This window comes from Prunus persica, chromosome G1 (genome assembly GCF_000346465.2).
Source record: "Prunus persica cultivar Lovell chromosome G1, Prunus_persica_NCBIv2, whole genome shotgun sequence".
NCBI lineage: Eukaryota > Viridiplantae > Streptophyta > Magnoliopsida > Rosales > Rosaceae > Prunus > Prunus persica.
In genome coordinates, this window is record NC_034009.1 from 9,769,287 (window position 1) to 9,788,899 (window position 19,613).

At 38.4% G+C, this 19,613-nt stretch overlaps 2 protein-coding genes across 2 annotated transcripts; one reads left to right on the top strand and one right to left on the bottom strand.

Annotated features, from left to right (window-relative positions):
* On the bottom strand, positions 880–14,595 carry LOC18790899 (RING-H2 finger protein ATL2). The gene is made up of 2 exons (XM_007223116.2): positions 14,562–14,595; positions 880–2,086 (listed from the first exon to the last, which is right to left on the bottom strand). The coding sequence occupies exon 2, from the start codon at positions 2,049–2,051 to the stop codon at positions 1,137–1,139; it is 915 nt and encodes a 304-aa protein (XP_007223178.1). The 5' UTR covers positions 2,052–2,086; positions 14,562–14,595; the 3' UTR covers positions 880–1,136.
* On the top strand, positions 8,986–10,184 carry LOC18788378. The gene is made up of 2 exons (XM_007226349.2): positions 8,986–9,363; positions 9,484–10,184. Exons 1-2 carry the CDS (start codon positions 9,277–9,279, stop codon positions 9,937–9,939), a joined length of 543 nt encoding a protein of 180 aa, XP_007226411.1. The 5' UTR covers positions 8,986–9,276; the 3' UTR covers positions 9,940–10,184.

Here is a 19,613-nt window from a genome sequence, read left to right on the forward strand (position 1 = left end):
TCCAACGGAAGGAAAACTTGTCAAAGAATATTGGACCACCAATCAATGCTGTGTAAGATTGAATGGTATTTTCCTTACGAATGATCCTTGAATTGTTTCATTTTGAAATTATTATATAAAAAGATGTCACTGTAAATAACATGGAAAATGAAGGAAGTTTTGATTCGTCACGAAATTCAATTACAATGCTCACATCAAATATGGTCAAAGAAGAAAACAACAGAAAAGGTTATTCAAACAAAAACCTAAAATATGGTCGTGCAGGCTGCAGGCTAGCAGCCGCTTGGTGATGGCGGCCTGGCAAACCTATCTTTGTTTTTTTCTATTATTATTTGTTTTTCATTGGCTACCAAGACTTTATGATTTTCGCTTTGATTTCTTTTTGTAAAAAGATATTTCACTTCGTCAACAACCAATTTATTAATTTGAATTTAATGGAAGGAGTTCATTCATTTTATGAGTTCCTTAAATTAAAAACTTTGACTCCTTAAAATTAAGGGCGAGCGGAAATGACTCACTAAAAGCTTTTATGCAAACCGACCATTGTACCCTCCCAAGGCAACACAACAAGTGAGCCAATTCTTATTTCTAATTCAATCTCAAAAAGAAAAACCGTAATGTTCCATAAACTTATACACGAATTTTATTTTAGTATTTTAAATTGAAAGACTACGAACTTATACACGAGTTTCATTTTAGTATTTCAAATCGTTTCTCCAACTAGGATTGGAATTGTTCCTCCAACTAAGATTTTAAAGAAGATTAATTAGCCTTGGATTCTAAAATATCCTAATGAAAACAGCAAAATTTTCTGTCCGATTTGTAAATACTCTGTGTCTTCATGCAGATGCATTTTTTGGCAACCAGTGAACACAGCCATTTGGAATTCAATCAAACGCCCAAAAATTCTCCTTTCATTCTAAGATTTCGTACCAATATAAATCATATATATAAAACACGACAAAACCAGAAAATATTATAAAGAAAAAACATATCAATGAAATGAAGACGACCAAGTATATACAGCTACAAAAAACAGCGATAAATCCAGTGCTGCTACAATCCTGCCACGTATACATTGACTGATAAGTCGCCGGATGTCGCTGCCCAAAAAACAACATAAAATTACCGCCACGTCAACACCTGTACTCTTTCCGAGTCTCTTGTCGTCCACCGACCTCGATATCCTCCGACTCGGCCACCGAACTACAACCGCCCGCGTTCCCTCCCGATGGAGAAACGCCGCCGTTGCGTTTGTCTCTGCTGAGCATTCTCGTAAACGACAGCATCCGACTCATCGGTGACCTGAACGCCTGGCTCGCCGGCGAGTCGCCGCGGCCCGAGTCCTCCCCCCTCCCAAAACTCTGGTTCCTTCTCGGAACCACGATGTCCAGCGGTTTTCTCCGCGAACCCGACGACGTAGTTTCGGAATTACAACACTCGGAGCACAGCTCTGAACTCGGACCCGGTTCACCCCCTTCCAGTTCGCAAACATTCAAAACCACGTCGGCGCGGGTTTCCGACTCCGGACCCGGTTCCACCGGGGCCCGACAAAGGGGGCACGTCGAGTGAGAGTGGAACCACATGTCAATACACTCGATGTGGAAGCTGTGCTTACATTTCGGAAGCAATCGGCCCTTCTCGCCGTCCTCGAACTCGGACAAGCAGACGGCGCACTCCAAAATCGGCTGCTCACGAAACTGCGTTGTTTCAGTCGATTTAGAGGAGTAGACGAAGACGGGAAGGGAGTTGAGGATGGAGGCGTCGAGGCCGCGTGTGGGGGTAGAAAGGGTAGCGGCGTATGGGTCCTCGTGAAACATTATGTGGGTTCGGCGATTGCGGCGGTTGCGACGGAGATGGCGGCGGCGGGCGCGGAGGAGGTACCAGCGGGCGTAGAGGTGGAGGCAGACCATGAGGATGACGACGAAGAAGAGGATGATGATGGCACTGAGCATGATCTTACCGCTGACGGCGTAGCCCTTATAGGGTTGGGGTGCGAAGGCGTCTTGATGATCGGGGTCTGGGCGTTGGTCCATTGAAGGAAAAACCATGGTGTTTGATTTTTGGTCTCTGAGAGAGAGAGAGAGGGGGAATATATGGAAAGGTTATGATATACGAGAATATTAATAAAGAGGGGGAGGGGGAGGGCAAGTGGGAGGAAGCGAGGAAGGTTCTTGATAATTTCAGGGTTGAATTTACTGCTGCTGCTGCTGCTTTTTCTTACTTACATTACAACTCTAGTCTCTCTCTCTACTCACTTAAAAAGAGAGAGGAAAGAGGAAGTCCGCGGTTTCTAACAGTCGCCTACCGGGGTTGACGCGGAATCCAATGAAATGACTTGCTTGCCCTTGTTTCACTTGCCAAATTTCCATGTCTTACTGGTTGGCTGCTTCTCAGTATTTCCCTCCCTTTGACAAAATGATCAATCATGCTCCAATATTCATGTGTTTCAAATTTTGGTTTATTGGTTTTATAGTAGTTTTATGTGATCATATCAATCATGCTCCGATATGATTATTATTATTTTATCGTCTCCTCTCTCTTATAGGAAGATGATTGGACCTTAATTAATTTATTAATGTTGTGGATGGATACAGAAAAAATGTTGTTTCCCCACCACAAGAGAAGTATATGATGATGATTATTTTTTGTAAGTATAAACGATAGTTTAAATTAGAGCTGGACATCTAAAGTCGAAATTTTAAAATCGTACACTAATTATACCGTATCAAATCGATGTCATATTGTTTCGTTTGGAATGAGACAGTATTCAGTACGGTAACGATACTATATTTTTAATACAGGTCAGTATCGTACCGTACCGAACGCCTAAACTTTAATAACTTTTATAATTGTTACACATTTATGTACCATATGCCATCTGGCTTGCAGGAGATTTAGGCCTTTAGCCTATTTTACTTGAGCGTTAAACTGGCAGTGGCAGTAATATAATAATGCAGATGGTTTTTGTAAAGTCAATCTAAATAACCAGAGAGAGTTTCTGAAACTCCCCAACCCCACCTACATGTCTTGTAGCAAAGATGCCATTCGCGTCCTACTTTTTTTTATTCTTTTGTTTTTTTTTTCTTTCTTGTTTCTTAAATGTGAGCGAAGGCAGAGAGAGAGAAGCGAACGACGGTAAGTGCATTTAATCATTTCAAAAATCCTTAATTTTTATACCTGTTGCTGCTGCAGATCAGCTGTGTGAACATATTGGTGCCAAGGTTTGGTCCTGTGAATCTGTTGAATGATGTTGAATATGTTGAATCTATTATAAGGCATCACTTATTTGGTGAATGAATTTGTTGAATATTGAATTAGTTGATTTTTGAGTTGTGTAATTTTGGTACCGAAATGGTACTGTTTCACATTGATACCGATTTGGTACGGTATGGTACGGTACTAATTTTGGCAAACGATAATCTCATACCGTACCATAACGATTCTAATTTCTGGTATCAATAGCGGTACGAGCTCAATACCGTACCATGTCCAGCCCTAGTCTAAATTATAAGGGAGGGGACTTCTCATACACAAATTACTACAGTATTACGGGGGTTCGAACTGAGAAGCATATGATTTTAAAACTTACAAAAAGTAATATTAATAAGAAGGATATTCACTATTATACCCAATACCAATATAGGAGCCTAAATTATTAAAAAATAATAATAAGAAGAAATGAACTTTTTAAACACACTCAAAGTCCATTTACAATATAACAAAAGGTTTTTAACTTCTTTTAAATTACAAAACTGCCATTAATTTCTTAAAACAAACCCAATCCCAAAACTTCATATAAAAAACCTAAAACACTCAATAAGGCATCACAATAATTTAATAATCAAAATTAAATTCAATAGGGCCAGCTATCATTTTTTTGGTTTGTTTATAGAAATTAAATTGTGTAAGGTTTATTTATAGTTATAGTGCTAATAATGGGTATATGACTAAATATCTTTATTAATAAATAGGGTAATTGGAAGAAATTGATTATGAGACAACCCAACTGGTATTATATTAGGGTTTAGGGATTTTATTGTCAACCAACCCTAAAAATCACATTGGGATTTTATCGTCTCCTAGAGGTCTCTGTATCTCCAATTTTTTTTTTTGCTGACGATTGCCTTATTTTTGCAAAAACTTCTACTTCTGCGGCTAGGAAGATTCGAAATGTTCTGGACTGCTTTGCTGATGCTTCTGGCCTTCAAATTAATTTCCACAATTCCACCCTTTACTTCTCTCCTCGAGTTACAAACTCTATAAAAACTAATATCAGTTGTAAGATCCCACATCAACCAACGGAGAAGGGGTGATGTGCCTTATATGTGCATGCCCGCATCCATCTAGCACGAGGCCTTTTGGGAGCTCACTGGCTTCGGAGTCGTAGGAACTCCGAAGTTAAGCGAGTTGGGGGCTAGAGCAATCCCAGGATGGATGACCTACTGGGAAGTTGCTCGTGAGCTCCTAGAAACAAAACCGTGCGGGCAGAGAGGGGGCCCAAAAGCGGACAATATCGTGCTACGGCGGAGCCGATCCCGGGATGTGACATCAGTAATGTTCTTCAAGTTCAACATAGATCTACTATAGGTAGGTACTTGGGGGTTCAGAACATAGTTTTTTGGAAGAACCCCCAAAATGCCAAAGACCTCATTAACAGAATTCAAAAGGAATTTGCTGGCTGGAAAGCAAGTGCCTTTCTAGAGTTGGTAGACTCACCTTTATTAAGGCCAGTGTTTATGGCATCCCTCGCGTGCCCTGGAAACAGGTATGCCTCCCTAAGGAAATTGGAGGACTTGGAATCAGATCTGCTTCTCATTTTAACCTTGCTGCTATTGCTAAGATAGGCTGGAAGTGCCTACATGATACTGAAAACTGGTGGGCTCAACTTGTCACCATAAAGTATATAAGGCTTAAATCTTTCTTTGAACAAAAGAACTGCTCCAATCAGTCTCTGTCCTGGAAAGCTATCTTTGATACTAGACCTCTATTATTGAAGGGATTAAGTTGGTTGGTTTGTCCAAAAAAAAAAAAAAAATGTTGGTTGGTTGGTTGGTGATGGGAGATATTCGACTGAAAGTTTTTACTTTTGTTTCTAATAACTTTTGGCCCAAGGATGCATTACCGACTATTCTTTCTCAAGATACTGTGAATCATACTGTTGCTAGTTCATATTCCTGTTCTCTAGAATTACTGAAAAAATGATTTGGGGACCTAGTCCCAATGGTTTGTTCTCAGTGAAAGGTGCTTATAAAACTCAAATGCAAGAGGTTAATCCTCATCCGAATACTCAATTGCTTAATGTTTTATGGAATTATAGACTCTTCCCCCTAAGATCAAACTGTTTGGTTGGCTTCTTTTGCGTGGCAAATTGCCAGTCAGACAAAGACTTAGCAGGTTCATTCCCAATATTACTCCTCAATGTGCACTCTGTGGGAGTCAACCTGAATCTATTAATCACTTGTTCATGCAGTGCAATTTTGCTCAGTCAGTTTGGAATTGTATCCATGGTTCTATAGCTCATGTTCTTACTGTAGGGGATCACATTGCTTGGTTATCTTCTTTAAACACTACTGATAACCAACATGGTCCTAATGATTTTTGCAAAGGTTTCTTTATCTGCTGGCGGATCTGGGATGCTCGCAACAACCTCATTCACCTAGACTACTGGAAGGCGAATCACAAGCTCAAGAAACAAAAACAGGTTGTTCCCCCTATCAAATGGAAGCCTCCTCCCTCTGGTTGGATCAAGCTCAACTTCGATGGATCAATCAAAAATGGAGTTGCTAACACAAGCTTTTTTATTCAAAATGACAATGCCCACACCCTTCTCTCTGGAGCTAAAAATATTGGAGTCAATTCCATTACTACGGCTGAATGCCTTGCTCTGAGAGATGGTCTAGCTCATGCAGTTCACCATGGATGGCGTAATATCAATAACATTAGTTTTAAGAAATCAATGAGAAATCCAATATTTTTATCCATTATTAGCAACAATGGAATTAAAAATAAAAAATAAAAAATTGGTGTTTAGAATCTATTACATGAGCAGTCAAAGATTCATGAGCTACTTGACAATCTTGAATGGGAGGCCTCCCATTCTTAACTCCCCACATGACATGTGAGTTTTTCTTGTTCATTCTTGGAGGTGTTTGTCATTTTTGCATAAACAATTTTAATACTGCAGATGAACCCCGTGGGCTTGCTTTTCACCTTCAAAAAAATTGTAATTTATTTTCACTTGTTAGATATGACGTTGTACACGTGAGGATGATTTGGTTGGTTTCCATTTATGCATTAAAATAGCAAACATGGTATGGAGGTCACGTGATTTGGTTTCCTTACATTAAACCAGTCATGGATCTCCAAGAAATAAAGATGATAAGGTTTACTTGGGATTGAGAGCAAAAGTAAAACTTCTATTATTATTCTTGGGTCAAGATTGAGGAACACATATTTTTGACACATATTATAACACACATTTTCAACCATTACATTAAAAGATTATGAATGATCAGGATTGCATTTAAAATAAATAATTTACTTTCTTAAAAGTATAATTAATACACATTGGAAATGTTTTTATAGTTTTAATTTTTTATTTTTAATCTTCTCACTTAAGCATTTAGGTGGCCAAATCCATCTTGTCCGTCACTCTCCCAAGGCCATAATTAATACACATGTGGAGATTTCTCCACTGTTGGGCTCAACAATTCCATAGCACAATCACTCTAATTCAATCAACTTCTAATTAATTTATTAATGTTGTGGATGGATACAGAAAAAATGTTGTTTCCCCACCGCAAGAGAAGTATATGACTTTTGTTTTTTTTTGTTTTTTATACAAGCATGGGTAGAGCCACATACAATCATGCCATGGCCGTGGCCCCCCAAAACTCCATGAAAATCCCATTATTTCTTAAACATCAACTACAATATTAGTTAAAATATAACTCTATACAATCTTGAATTTATAGTACTGGCCCCCATAGAATAATTTCTAACTTTGCCACTGTATACAAGCGATAGTCTAAATTATAAGGAAACGGGATTTCTCACGCCTACACTATTATGATGTTGTGGGAGTTCGAGCTGATAAGCACATGATTTTAAAACTTTTTTTAAAAAAAGTAATAATAATAAATAGGGTAATTGTAAGAAATTGATTATGAGACAACCTAATTGGTTGAAATTGTGTTTTTGGATAGTGAGAGAGACAAGGATGATGCTGAGTTGTGCTATGAGCTAAACCGGTGCATAGACTACGATGTGAGATCTCACTAGATCATGGGAGGGAGGGAGATGCAGATAAATTTAGAAGGGCAAGCAAGAAAGCAAATTTGCCCAAGAAATGTTACTAATCTCGGTCGGCCCATATCGCATTAAAGAATGTTGGGATCCGTTTCAGCAATCAAGGAATGGTAGCGTGAGCTTGGCCTATTCAAGCCCATTTAGAAAACCTAAACATGAAACGTAAGCATTTTTGTTTGTTGGGCTGTATGTCACAGAGTTTTAACGTATAGTGACGGTTTTAACTTCGAATTTCGATAGTAGAGCACTTATTCTCACATTCATCGTAAAAGCATCTACAGTGAGGGGGTGTATTTGTATTTTTGGAGGTGTAAATTCACTTTTACATCTCCTTTACATCTACGGGAGTTGTAAATGTGGTTTTTGCTCCGATCATAAATTGTGTATATTTAACATATACCTCATTATACAACCTTTCATTGTAAGAATTTAACTCTTATTTTCCCGTATAAAAGTAGTTTTTAAGCGAAAAAAAAAACCTCAGACAATAAAAAATCAAATGTTGTTATCCATTATTAGCAACAATGGAAAAAAAGAAATTGTTGATACAATCTATTTATCTCCCACCAAACAAGGGCGGCAAACTGATCACCCACCATAAGCACGTACATGTGTACAAAAAAGCACATGAACAGTCAAAGATTCATGAGCTACTTGACAATCTTGACTCCACCACATGACATGACATGAAATGACATGTGAGTTTTTGTTGTTCATTCTTTGAGGTGTTGGCCATTTTTGCACAAACAATTTTAATGCCGAAGATAAACCCCGTGGGCTTGTTTTTACATTAAAATAGCAAACACGGTATGGAGGTCACGTGATTTGATTTTCGTATATTGAACCAGTCATGGATCTCCAAGAGCAAAAGTAATTGTTCTTAATACATTTCTTTCTTTTCTTGCCGAATGCATTTTGACTGACTGTTTCTGATCCTCTTGGATTCCACACTGGTGCGCTTTCAGCCTTCAGCCTTTCAGCTTTGTTCTTAATAAGCTAGCTTTGCGTTTAGAGGATTCTTTACAGGCTTTTCGGCATTTAATTGATATTTTTTACATTGGCCAATGCCCAGGCCAGAACTTCACTCTAATATGAAATTAGTGGGTTAAGTTTCAAATCAAATTCAATTTGTACCATTCAATTTGTAGGAAAAGGATCCATTAGTGCAATGGTTTGGACTAATTACCTCTCCAGAAAAGATTTTAGGTTCGAGTCCTAGCATCCGTATAGTGTGTGTGAGTTTAGTATACTATCACCCCTCTTAATAGAAAATGTCCTAAGAAAATATTATTGTACCATTCAGTTTACCTGCAAAAAGTCATTAACCCAACCTTTTTTTAATAAATAAAAATACAAGTTATAGTCTAAATTATAAAGAGAATGAGAGTATCTCACACACATTACCAACCAAAATACCATTAAAGTTTGAACTTGAGATCATCAATTTACAAATCATGACTCTTTTTTCACAGAATTAAACTCGTTGCCTCAATGAAAAAGGCCCTTTAACTTTGAATTCAAAAGGGCATTAACTCTTATGTTAGTAAATTCTGCTTTCTCTGAAGAGTCACAACATGTCTAATAAGAAACAAATTTGTGAAATGACAAATGAAATTACCAATTCATTTCGTGAGAAGGCTTTATATAATCCAAAATCTTTATATTTAATTAATAAAGTATAGTTTTGGAACTTGGAAGTGTAAAAGGTTTATAGAGCATTTACTAGGGTTTACCAATACCCAACGGCCATTACTCTTCCCACACGCCTCTAGAGCCCCAAAAGCTCACTTTTTCACTCCACCCCACTTTCCTTCCTTCCCCCCTCCTCTCTTCTTCTCCATTTGCCCTCTTTCATTTTCTGCTGCTAAGAAAAACCAAATCTTTACTACCCTTTGCTCTGCTTTCCCACAAACAGAACCCGAAAAACTCATCTTCACTTAGAAACACAACAAACATACAGAGAAAATGTCTAACAAGTCACCAATATTTCCGATGCCACAACCTCAACACTTCAGCGACTATGGCTTTGACCCTCAAATCGACTATTTTCAGGTCCATTAATCTTCGCCATTTCTCTCTTTTTTTCTCTCTCTCTCTCTCTCAATGCTTTTACTCTGCATCGAAGTTTTTATCTGATTCTGACCCTTTTCTTTTCTTGTCAAAAACATCAAGGTCCTGGAAGAAGCAAGAAGACACAAGCGTGAGACAACAAGATCCATAGACTCCATACATTTCAAGCTCCAGAAACCCATCTCCAAAGACGACCCCAAAAAGACCCACAAGGCCAAGAAGAAGCGCTGGTGGAAAAGCGCTCTGCTTTTCTTCAAATGCATCACCCACCACCACCATGGCCACAACAATCGCAGCGAAGAAGACGTGCACCAGGCCAGGGCTAATGCCTTCAGGGCCTCAATTTCAGGTCCCGTCTATATCACAGAGAGCAGAAGTGGCTCGAGCACGCCTTACCGTACGACAAGCAGGCCGTCGTCGGGACCCCTCTCCGGAACTCTGTCTCCGGCAAGTAGGGGTGAGCTGGACATTCCTTATCTCAGCCTCAGGGAGCTTAACATGGAGCAGCAGCAACAGAGGAACTCTACCTCTGCCATGCCCATATATTTGGTTACTTGATTACTATTTTATTTGAGTGATTAGATTAATCATATTGTTAGTCTTTGGAGAGCCATATATATTTTACTAAGCGCTCTTCTTGTGATTGATTAAATGGGGGGTGTTAATTGGGGTTTGTTTGTCCATTTTTGTTTTTGCATACTGCAAAGGCAATTTGATCCTTTGGAGGAAAGCTAGATCCTCCTTTTGGTGTTTGTTGCTCACTATTTCAAGCTACGAAACTAATGAACCCTGCTTTGACTTAAGTCAACCTTCTACTGATCTCTTGTTAATCATTTACGGCGAGTTTGGGAGTGATCTAGGTAGACCAAAAAGCACTTTTATGGAGAATTGCTTTTCTATATAATCCACTTTTCAATGTTAAAATATTTTCTGATAATAAATTAAAGAATTTATAATAGGGCCCCTTTCAATCAATCCATTCTTCATCTTTGTCACCAAACCCTTTGTTTTTCCATCATAACTCCAATTATGTTGCATATCGTGTGATTTGGGTTAACCCTTATGAGCAATTTGCTTCAGTAAAAATATTTGAATACTTTATCTTCCATAATCCCCTTAGTTGTTGGGTAACATCATGTGCGATCATTAAGATCTTTGATAGATCTTATGTGATCCCATTTGATATTTGGGTTTGTTTATCTGATTGTTGAATTTAGCTCCCACAAGATCTATGTATGTGAAATCGGTTGCTTAAATTGCCAGCCAGTGTGGACCAAAACGTTATCTACAAGTCACTGTTTTGATTTCTGGAATGAAGTGGAATAGGAATTAGAAGAATGAGAATGAAATTAAGCAAAGAACATAATTTATTACCTAGTTTGATTGAAAGTAAGAGTCAAAGTTTGGTACCGAGGATCCATTCTCTTCCGCTATTTGGTTAACCATTTTGGTCTAGATCTCTCATTTGAGATTCAAATTTGGAGTTTTTGTCATCCTAAACTTAAAATCCTAGCTCCGCTCTATAATTTAAAGCTTGAAGCTTTTTGACTCAAGTGAATTATAGGAATGAAATGTACATTCTTTACCTCTAATTTTAGAATCTCCATTTTGTCCTTTTGGGAATCGAAAATAGCATTGTCCAAGTTATACATGTGAATAGTGGAATGGTAATTCTGAAGGGAATGCCCTTCATTGTAATTTGTATCGAACCAAACACCTCAAGCAAACAATATTGAAAGCACTGAAGCAGTTGCTTGGGATGGGATGTGGAGGGAGGGAAATAGGCAAAAAAACAGGCGATGCCTACTCATGGACAAAATCCAAGAAGATGGACGGCAAGTTCAACGGCCTAATGTGAGCAGAGCATTATATGCCCAACTGCCCAACCGCCGAGTAGAAGGAAAGGAGCAGACAAAAAAACAAAGCACAAGGCTCCAAATTAAGGAGCGGCAGCAACAAAACAACCAAGCACATCTCATGTGCCATTTGGTCCTCCGCTCCTCTCGTCTCTCTCGGCAACTTAACCTGCGCACCATGTCATTTCGCTATCCATATTAACGTTTCTCTGTCACTGTCTGTCAGTTGGATTTGAGAGCGGAAGAAAAAGGGGACCTCTGAGCACATCAGTTTTGCAGGGCGGCCTCAGGTTTGCGGGCTTATACCTTTGAACTTTTCACCTTTTAGTAGGCCTCACAGGCCCAATATTTTTGTTCCTAAAATCCCAAAACAGGGTTCATGTAGGAACCTGTACATGTAAAATCTGAGTATACCTTATCAATATGTAACTATAGCTCAACTCAATTACCGAGTAGGTGAATGAATTACATAATCTAATTATATCATTCTATTGCATGGATAATGGAAGTCAAACAAGAGCACTTTAACTAAAACATATTGTTAGAAAGTCGACGGGTCAGTCTAACCCAATGAAAAATGACACTGATTTGTAGATCGATTATTTCATGTTTTAAAAAAAAGAAAAAAAAAAGAACTGCTATGTCACCTTCATAATGTGTATATGAGAAACCCTCTCCTCTTAATATAGACTATCGATTGTATTTTAAAATAAAACATAGGGCCATGCTAGGCATTAATTAACTGCAACAGAATAATTGTTGTAATTTTATCAAGATGGAAAGACAAGGCCCCAAGGAAGGCACTAGTGGACTGATGATTCTGGAAAACAATTTAGCTTTTAGCCCGAAAAAGAAAGAAGCCTTGATGCCTAGTGCCTGGTGACAGAACCCACCCTGAATTTCCCGAAACCCGAGACGAATCCTGTGGAAATCTTAACATTACCCCGATGCCGAGCCCACTTACTAAAGATCAAGACTTTCTACCAAAATTTTGGTAGAGTCTCCCCTATAATTTGAATAATCCCAAAAATTTCAACATGCATAAAATACATTTAATATCCACAACTGGCAGCATGCACAAGGTATCAACATGCAATTCACATAAATGGCCTCCGGCCTTCAAATAATCCGAAGCAAATCACCAATAAAGCTCATAAGTCAAACAATTTCCCTAAGCGAGACAAATAATAAATTCAAACATAAATAACGTTTAGTCCACGGCTGCACCTAGGCACTACCATAGGCTGCGTACGTATCCCTACTAAGGGATCAAGCTACACGTAGTTCTTTCAACAAAAATTCCGATTCCATCCACATACAACCCATTACAGCAATATGAAATGATAGACTCTAGCATTTATCCATTTCCCTTTTCTTTAAATCACAACCTATTAAACATAATCTTTTTCAAACATCTTTCTTTCTCAACTTAGTATAACAATCCTTAATTCATCTCCCTAATAATTTACATAATCTCCCCATACGCCGGAACATCCAACGCCACGTATTGGGCCTGTCTCACACGCCAGAAGAATCCAACGCCACTTGTGAGACCTAATAATCACATAACCTGCCATACGCCGAAAAATCCAACGTCACGTATGGGGTCTGTCAACACACCGAAAAATCCAACGCCACGTGCAACCTAACCATCACATAATCCCCCCATACGCCGGAAAATCCAACGCCACATATGAGGTCTGTCAACACGCCGGAAAATTCTACGCCACGTGTGACCTAACCATCACATAATCTCCCCATACGCCTGAAAATCCAATGCCACGTATGGGGTCTGTCAACACTCCGGAAAATCTTACGCCATATATGACCTAACCATCACATAATCTCCCCATACGTCTGAAAATCCAACGCCACGTATAGGGCCTGTCTCATGCCGAAAAATCCAACGCCATGTATGGGAAGTATGTACTTTTTACATAATGTAATCCTATGACTTTCCATTATAAACCATAATATTAAATTCCCGATTTCCCCCAAAAAGTCACTTAATACTTGATCACAATTAACTTGACCTTTTATATAGCTCATCGTCAAATCAAACCTAATTCCCGATTAAGTGTTACTATTATGACTATATACGAATTTCTCAATCCTTGTTTCCAAAACCTCTTTATACCTTTATAAATATATATATATATATATATATTAATTTCCAATAATGCATAAAACCTCAACCACAATCTAGCATCCGATAATTCCCCTAGTTTAAAATAATAAATTAATATCTCAATTCCACATAATCAACTAACGATCAAGACTTGTCACTACAGTCATTTTAATCCTCCTGGGAAGGTAAAACTACCTCGAAGGACTCATGGTCAACCAAGAGTCAAACTACCCAAACTTGGTCAAACAGGCCCACGGAGTCCACGACCTCCAAATTCTGATCCGAAAGTTCCTATGGGTTCTACAAGGTTTAGGATACATGTCCTGCAAGTTTGTTCCTGATCGAAAAGTCGGATTGCTCGTGATCGCACAATCGGACGGTTATTGTAAAACATAAACTTTAAGTTATTAAATCGGAACATTTGAGGCTCTGATTCAAGATCCGTGAATTCCTACACGTTCCTAGAAATGCCTAGATTATCATATTTTAACTTCAAGGCTATCCAACGGTTCAAACCTATCGAACACGGATAATGCACAATAGGCGGCATCCGTTCGATACTCAAATGGTATCCAAATTGAAATCCGAGCACACCTACGCGCTCGTAAGGACCAGGAGATCACCTCGGGACACAATGCCCTTTTTTTACAGTGCCCACGCACCGCCACACGCACCGGTAGCGCGTGGGTGTCCAAAGCGATGACCTTTTACCGGTAAAACTCCAAATCACGACTCAAGACTCCTACCTTAGGTGTAACACCGTATTTGGAACCACTTTTGTTCTTGGACCTACTCCAAAAAGTGACATGAAGTGGCCGGAATCTCGATCCCAAAATCGGCTGAAATTCAATTTGAAAATTAGACAATCTAGGCTCTAAATTGATGCAATCCTACCTAACCATTAGCTAGATCATGAGGAATAGATGAATTTCCATACCTTGATCGCCGAAAATGGTTGACGGATGACGGAGAACGAAGCCGGCGAAAATTGAGCAAAAAACCAGCCCTTTCACAGCTTTTTTCGGCGGCTACGGCTGCGAAGGGCTGGGGCTGGAAGAGTAGGGTGGCCCAGTCATTTTGGTACCGGCCCCGTCAACTTTGGTGGCCGGATGAGAGAACGGCCGGCCAAAACGTGGCTGGTTGTGCTGCTGTCGCGAGAGAGGAGAGAGAGAGAGAGAGAGAGAGAGTGCGTGGAGGAGAGAGAGAGAGAGAGAGAGAGAGAGAGAGAGAGAGAGAGAGAGAGAGAGAGAGAGAATCAGATTTTTATCAAACCCTTTTTGTCAAAATTACGGTTATGCCACTGAGGTTATTTTGATCATATCTTCTTCGTTACAACTCCGATTCGAGCCCATTACGTGTCTACGGACTCATCTTGCTGTACTCTAAGTAATAGTACAGTTGAAATTCTCAAATTCCATCTGGGTCAAAAAGTCAACTTTAAACCTAATAAAATATTCTAGGGACAAAATGGTATTTTATCTGAATAAATTAATAATTACCAATTTATTTAGGACCGGGTCGTTACATCTAGTGGGTCTACCCAAGTTGAATATGATCCCCTCCCCATTACTCTAAAATGTTGAGGCCTTTTCGGGTAACATGTTGTAGATTTTATTTTCCATAAAACTTATGGAATATATTATTAACATAGTGTAGGGGCTTTTTTCTTCTAGCAGCTACAAATGGGCTGGGCCGCCGTAAGAAGTAAACTGAAGAAAATATCCCCTGTGTCTGAATTCAAAGATCAGACTCCAAAATGCTTTGAAAGGATGGCAAAACCTTAGGAAACACCTTGGTTACCTTCACCAACCGAAAATAATGGCTGCTTACAGATGATTTCTTAATGTTTACAGATAAATTTTCTAGCTTGACATGAGAGGCTTGTGGCATGGGAGTAAAGTTGTGATGAGTTTAGCACTGAAGAGAAAATTAAGTGTTCCTGGGGGAAAGATGGGGTATTAAGGTATGAGAGAAAGGGTTTTGCAGAGAGGTTTGGTTGAGAATGAGGGAAAGAGAGAAAAAGGTGGCTTGAGTGCCTTTTTCGGCTGTTTGACAGAGACTCTATCAAGTGTTAGAACAACTTGCCAAGAGGGAAAACTAAGGGAAAAGGATGGGCTGAGGACGAAATTGCTGGGTTTTGGGAGTAAGAGAGGAAACTTGCTCTCTGGTTGTGGATGATGTTTGTTGGGTAGAAGAGGCCCTATTTATAGCCGATGGAAGCCATTTTTTCCAAGAAACTATAATGGCTTCCATCCCATTTTTCCAAGTCTTTCCCTTCCTTTCTCCTCTCCTCCCTTGACTTTTCCCATCTTGGTGAAATTTCCTCAATCTATTTGCACAAAATCAGGGATTTTTGGGAGCTCGAGGCCCTTTCCCGCAGCTAGTAGGAGACTCCCATTCTCAGCTATTTCCCTTTTTCTTTCCTTCATCCTTCCATGGCTAGATCTGATCAAGGAAAGCAAATGGATATACATGCTGGTTCGAAGGGTGCCTCTCCTCCTGACAGCTTGCGCGCTAATATCCCTTGGTTCTTCGGATGTTTAGTGCTTGGAACTTATTCCTTCCCATGTGCTAGAGTAGCTCTGCATATGTGAACATCTTGCTCCCCTCGTGGCTTCTGTTTTTCAGCAAGGGGCTGAGGCTTTTGCAGGTCTTTATCTTAATTACATGGGCCTTCTATGACAGTGGGTTGGTTTATCAAATAAATGGGCCAACCTCACCAAGTGTTGGCATATTTGTTGAGGTGTTGGGCTAATTTTGGTTAAGCTAATGGGCTATTTTGGCTAAGGTAATGGACTATTTTCTCCTTTGTGCTCACCCACATGTTTGGGCCTAAGAAATGGGCTTGAGTTCCGAAGCTCCCAAGCAACCCAAAACCTCCATTTATTGGCCCATCAATGGGCCTCATGACAACTTATTACCATCCATACCACAACCCACTCAAGCAAGTCCCGGGCATTCGTGTGGCTTGGGCCCACTTAAGCTTGTAGCGTGGTTGAGTGTGAAATAATAATTTTCCGCTTGGCATGGCATGTCGCTTGGCATGTTTTTTAGTTATGATGCTTGATGGGATAATTAGCATGTGTTTATAGAGCCAGTGCTTATTTTGACTCTTAGCATGATAGATTGAATATTTATTTGGCATGGCATGTATATCATGACTCGTGCGAGCGTGAATGACGAACTTTTGCGTGTTCTGAATCGGGTCTTTTCTTAATAAGGCATTGAGTTAGGCCGAGAATTTATTTGGGCCTAACCCTGGATTTTTGGGCCTTAACCTGGATTTTTGGGCCTCAACACATAGAAAAAGGAATTCAAATTTAATATTTTATATTTGGCATTTCTCTTGGAGATGCTCTAATGATTTAGGGAAAAAACCTCAATTCATGTAATCTTCGATTCAAATATTGCCACATGTCAAATTTTTCTTACAACTAGACTCATCAATTCATTTGTATAAAATAAAACTAGAAAAACAAAATTTTTAAAAGAAAATAATTAGAATAATATGTCTAGCAAACCACCATTTCTCTCCTTGTCTAACCACCCCAACAATAACCCATTTACAGAGCAACTACGAAGGGCCGATCAAAGCGACCACCAATCCTTTGATCCGTTCATAATTTATATCGTATAGCCGTGATAATATATTGCCTGCCTTCCACCAAAAAATCTCAATTCAATAAAACTCATTTTAGCAGGACATATTATACAAAATTCATATGGAGCCTATTTGGAGAAAAAAAAAACCCAAAACTAGCCACTTGTCATTTTCCAATTGGTTCTTAATGTGTTAGAATTTTATAAGAACCAATTAGAAAATAACAAGTTGCTAATTTTGGGTTTTTCACTCCAAATAGGCTATATAAGGGCTTTTATATATTATGTCCTGCTAAAATGAATTTATTAATGAAATCCTTAAACAAATAAAAAATAAAAAAACTAAAATCCGTAAACATTTCCAATTTGATATCATCACCCTCTCTCAAAATATTTCCATCTTTGGTGGTAAAAAGTTGTTATTTTTATTTTAAAACTATTGTTCGATTTACAGTATGAGTTCTATTTGATAAATGCAAGAGACTATAAAATACTTGTGTTTGGGGCTGGTTGAAATTTGACTGGGTTAAGCCCGAGATCCAACAATTAAATTAACTCAACCAGTGGGCCTAATCAATAAGGTCGGATAGAAGCCCAAAATCACAAATATAGCAGAATATCTACATGTGGCGGAATACACCAATCTGGCTGAACACATCAATATGACTTAGGGGAAAAAACCTCAATTTATGTAATCTTCGATTCAAATATTGCCACATGTCAATTTTTTTTTTTACAACTGGACTCATCAATTCATTTGTATAAAATAAAATTAGAAAACAAAAATTTTTAAAAGAAAATAATGAGAATAATATGTCTAGCAAACCACCATTTCTCTCCCTGTCTAACTCTTACCTCAACAATAACCCATTTACAGAGCAACCGCGAAAGGCCGATCAAAGAAACCACCAATCCAATGATATGTTCATAATTTATATCAATCTAGCCGTGATAATATATTGCATGCCTTGCACCAAAGAATCTTAATTCAATAAAACTCATTTTAGCAGGGCATATGTCACGACCGGATTCGAAAATTAGAAATATTCCCGAATCATGGTGTGAGTTATACCATACTCATAAGAATAAAATCCTACAATCATGTTATGATGAGAAAATAGAGCCACAATTAATACAAATTTACTTAACAACACAATATCAGAGTCGCAGTAACTCGTAGTTAAATACACATTAAGATTTTTATCAAACGGTTGACTACTTACAATTATTAATTACACAAATTAACAACAAAAGCCTAGTAGCTTGGTTGAAACCCACTCCCTCTAACTTCACCTTGAATCCTGCACTATCTATTAGGATATGAGCATTCTAATACCCAGTAGAGTACCGTCAAACCCTTCAAGATAAACTATCACAATTAATCAAAGTGTCATGCATCAAACAACACAAGATACATAAATTATGCAACCATACAAGATAAATCAATTTGCATATGCGGTAATGCCATGAACTCACTCCCTTCTAATCCCACTAATTCGTACCTTAGGCCAATAAGCCTGCATGTCCTACACCATGCGTTTTACCACTATGGCTCCGAATACCCTAAAATATGAACTAGCACCCATCCGTCCCTTAACCCAGTTTTCTTTTGTTTACGAATTTCTCAACTTTTACTTTTCATTAGAGGCCCTGCTCCCATTACATCAATATATTCAAGCCCTGCTCTCGTCATTTGAATGTATTTCGCATTTTTACTCAGATATATCTAGGCCTTCTTCTACCCCTTAGATATACCTCAAACGACACACACACCCCAAATACCACTGTATTTATGATGTATATGTAATGCAGCACAAACATCATTTATCTGTGTAGAATAATAATACAAATTATAAAAATAATATTTCAAGCTTAATCACATGAATAATAATAGTCATCCAATGTCAAAAATAATATCCATGGAGAAACATCAATAATAATATTCACATAACATCAAATAATATTTATCGAGCAAAGCAACAATAATATTTATATTTATAATATTATATATAAGCACCAAGATTAAAAGTGATATAGCCCTATCATCAGGAAATTAGGAAACCCTGCCTCATGTCCAACTAGCTTAACCTTATGCGGGTTCGTCCTCAAAAGTAGCATAGTAGAACACCTAATTAAGATAATTTACTGATTAAAATTCATTGGAAAAAAAAAAACATGTTTGAGTGTCCTACTGGCGCACGTAGACCTAAAGCCCCAAAATACACTTGATAAGTTGTTCGACCCGATCGTTACTCCTTTAACCTCATGTTCAAGCAAGCATAGAACCAAGATCAAGGAAAAACCAATCTATTCCCCTCCTGTAATTGTTCTACTCTTTGGGATGTTTAAAATCAGGTGGTTCGGCTCTAGGCTCATAAAGAAAATTTAAAACAAAAACTTCAGTTTTGCTAAATATTTAGGTTGGAACACATTAACTTTGAAAATTCACTAAATATTGAGTTGAAATCAAAATAATGTAAAACTTTTTAGATCACAACTAGACATAGAAACATTAAAAGTGTCAAAATTTGATAAAAAGTAGGGTTAAGGAAGCATGTCAAAATAGAAACCAAAACAGACTAGGCTACAGAATGTTTTTTTTTTTTCTTCCTTCAAGTTTGTACATTTTATTTTGAAAACTTACCAAA

Excerpts from the sequence above, each read along its gene's own strand:
- LOC18790899 (XM_007223116.2), bottom strand. The coding sequence starts at position 2,051 with ATGGTTTTTCCTTCAATGGACCAACGCCCAGACCCCGATCATCAAGAC.
- LOC18788378 (XM_007226349.2), top strand. The coding sequence starts at position 9,277 with ATGTCTAACAAGTCACCAATATTTCCGATGCCACAACCTCAACACTTC. Across the intron at positions 9,364-9,483 it reads CTCAAATCGACTATTTTCAG|GTCCTGGAAGAAGCAAGAAG; the intron begins GTCCATTAATCT and ends AAAAACATCAAG.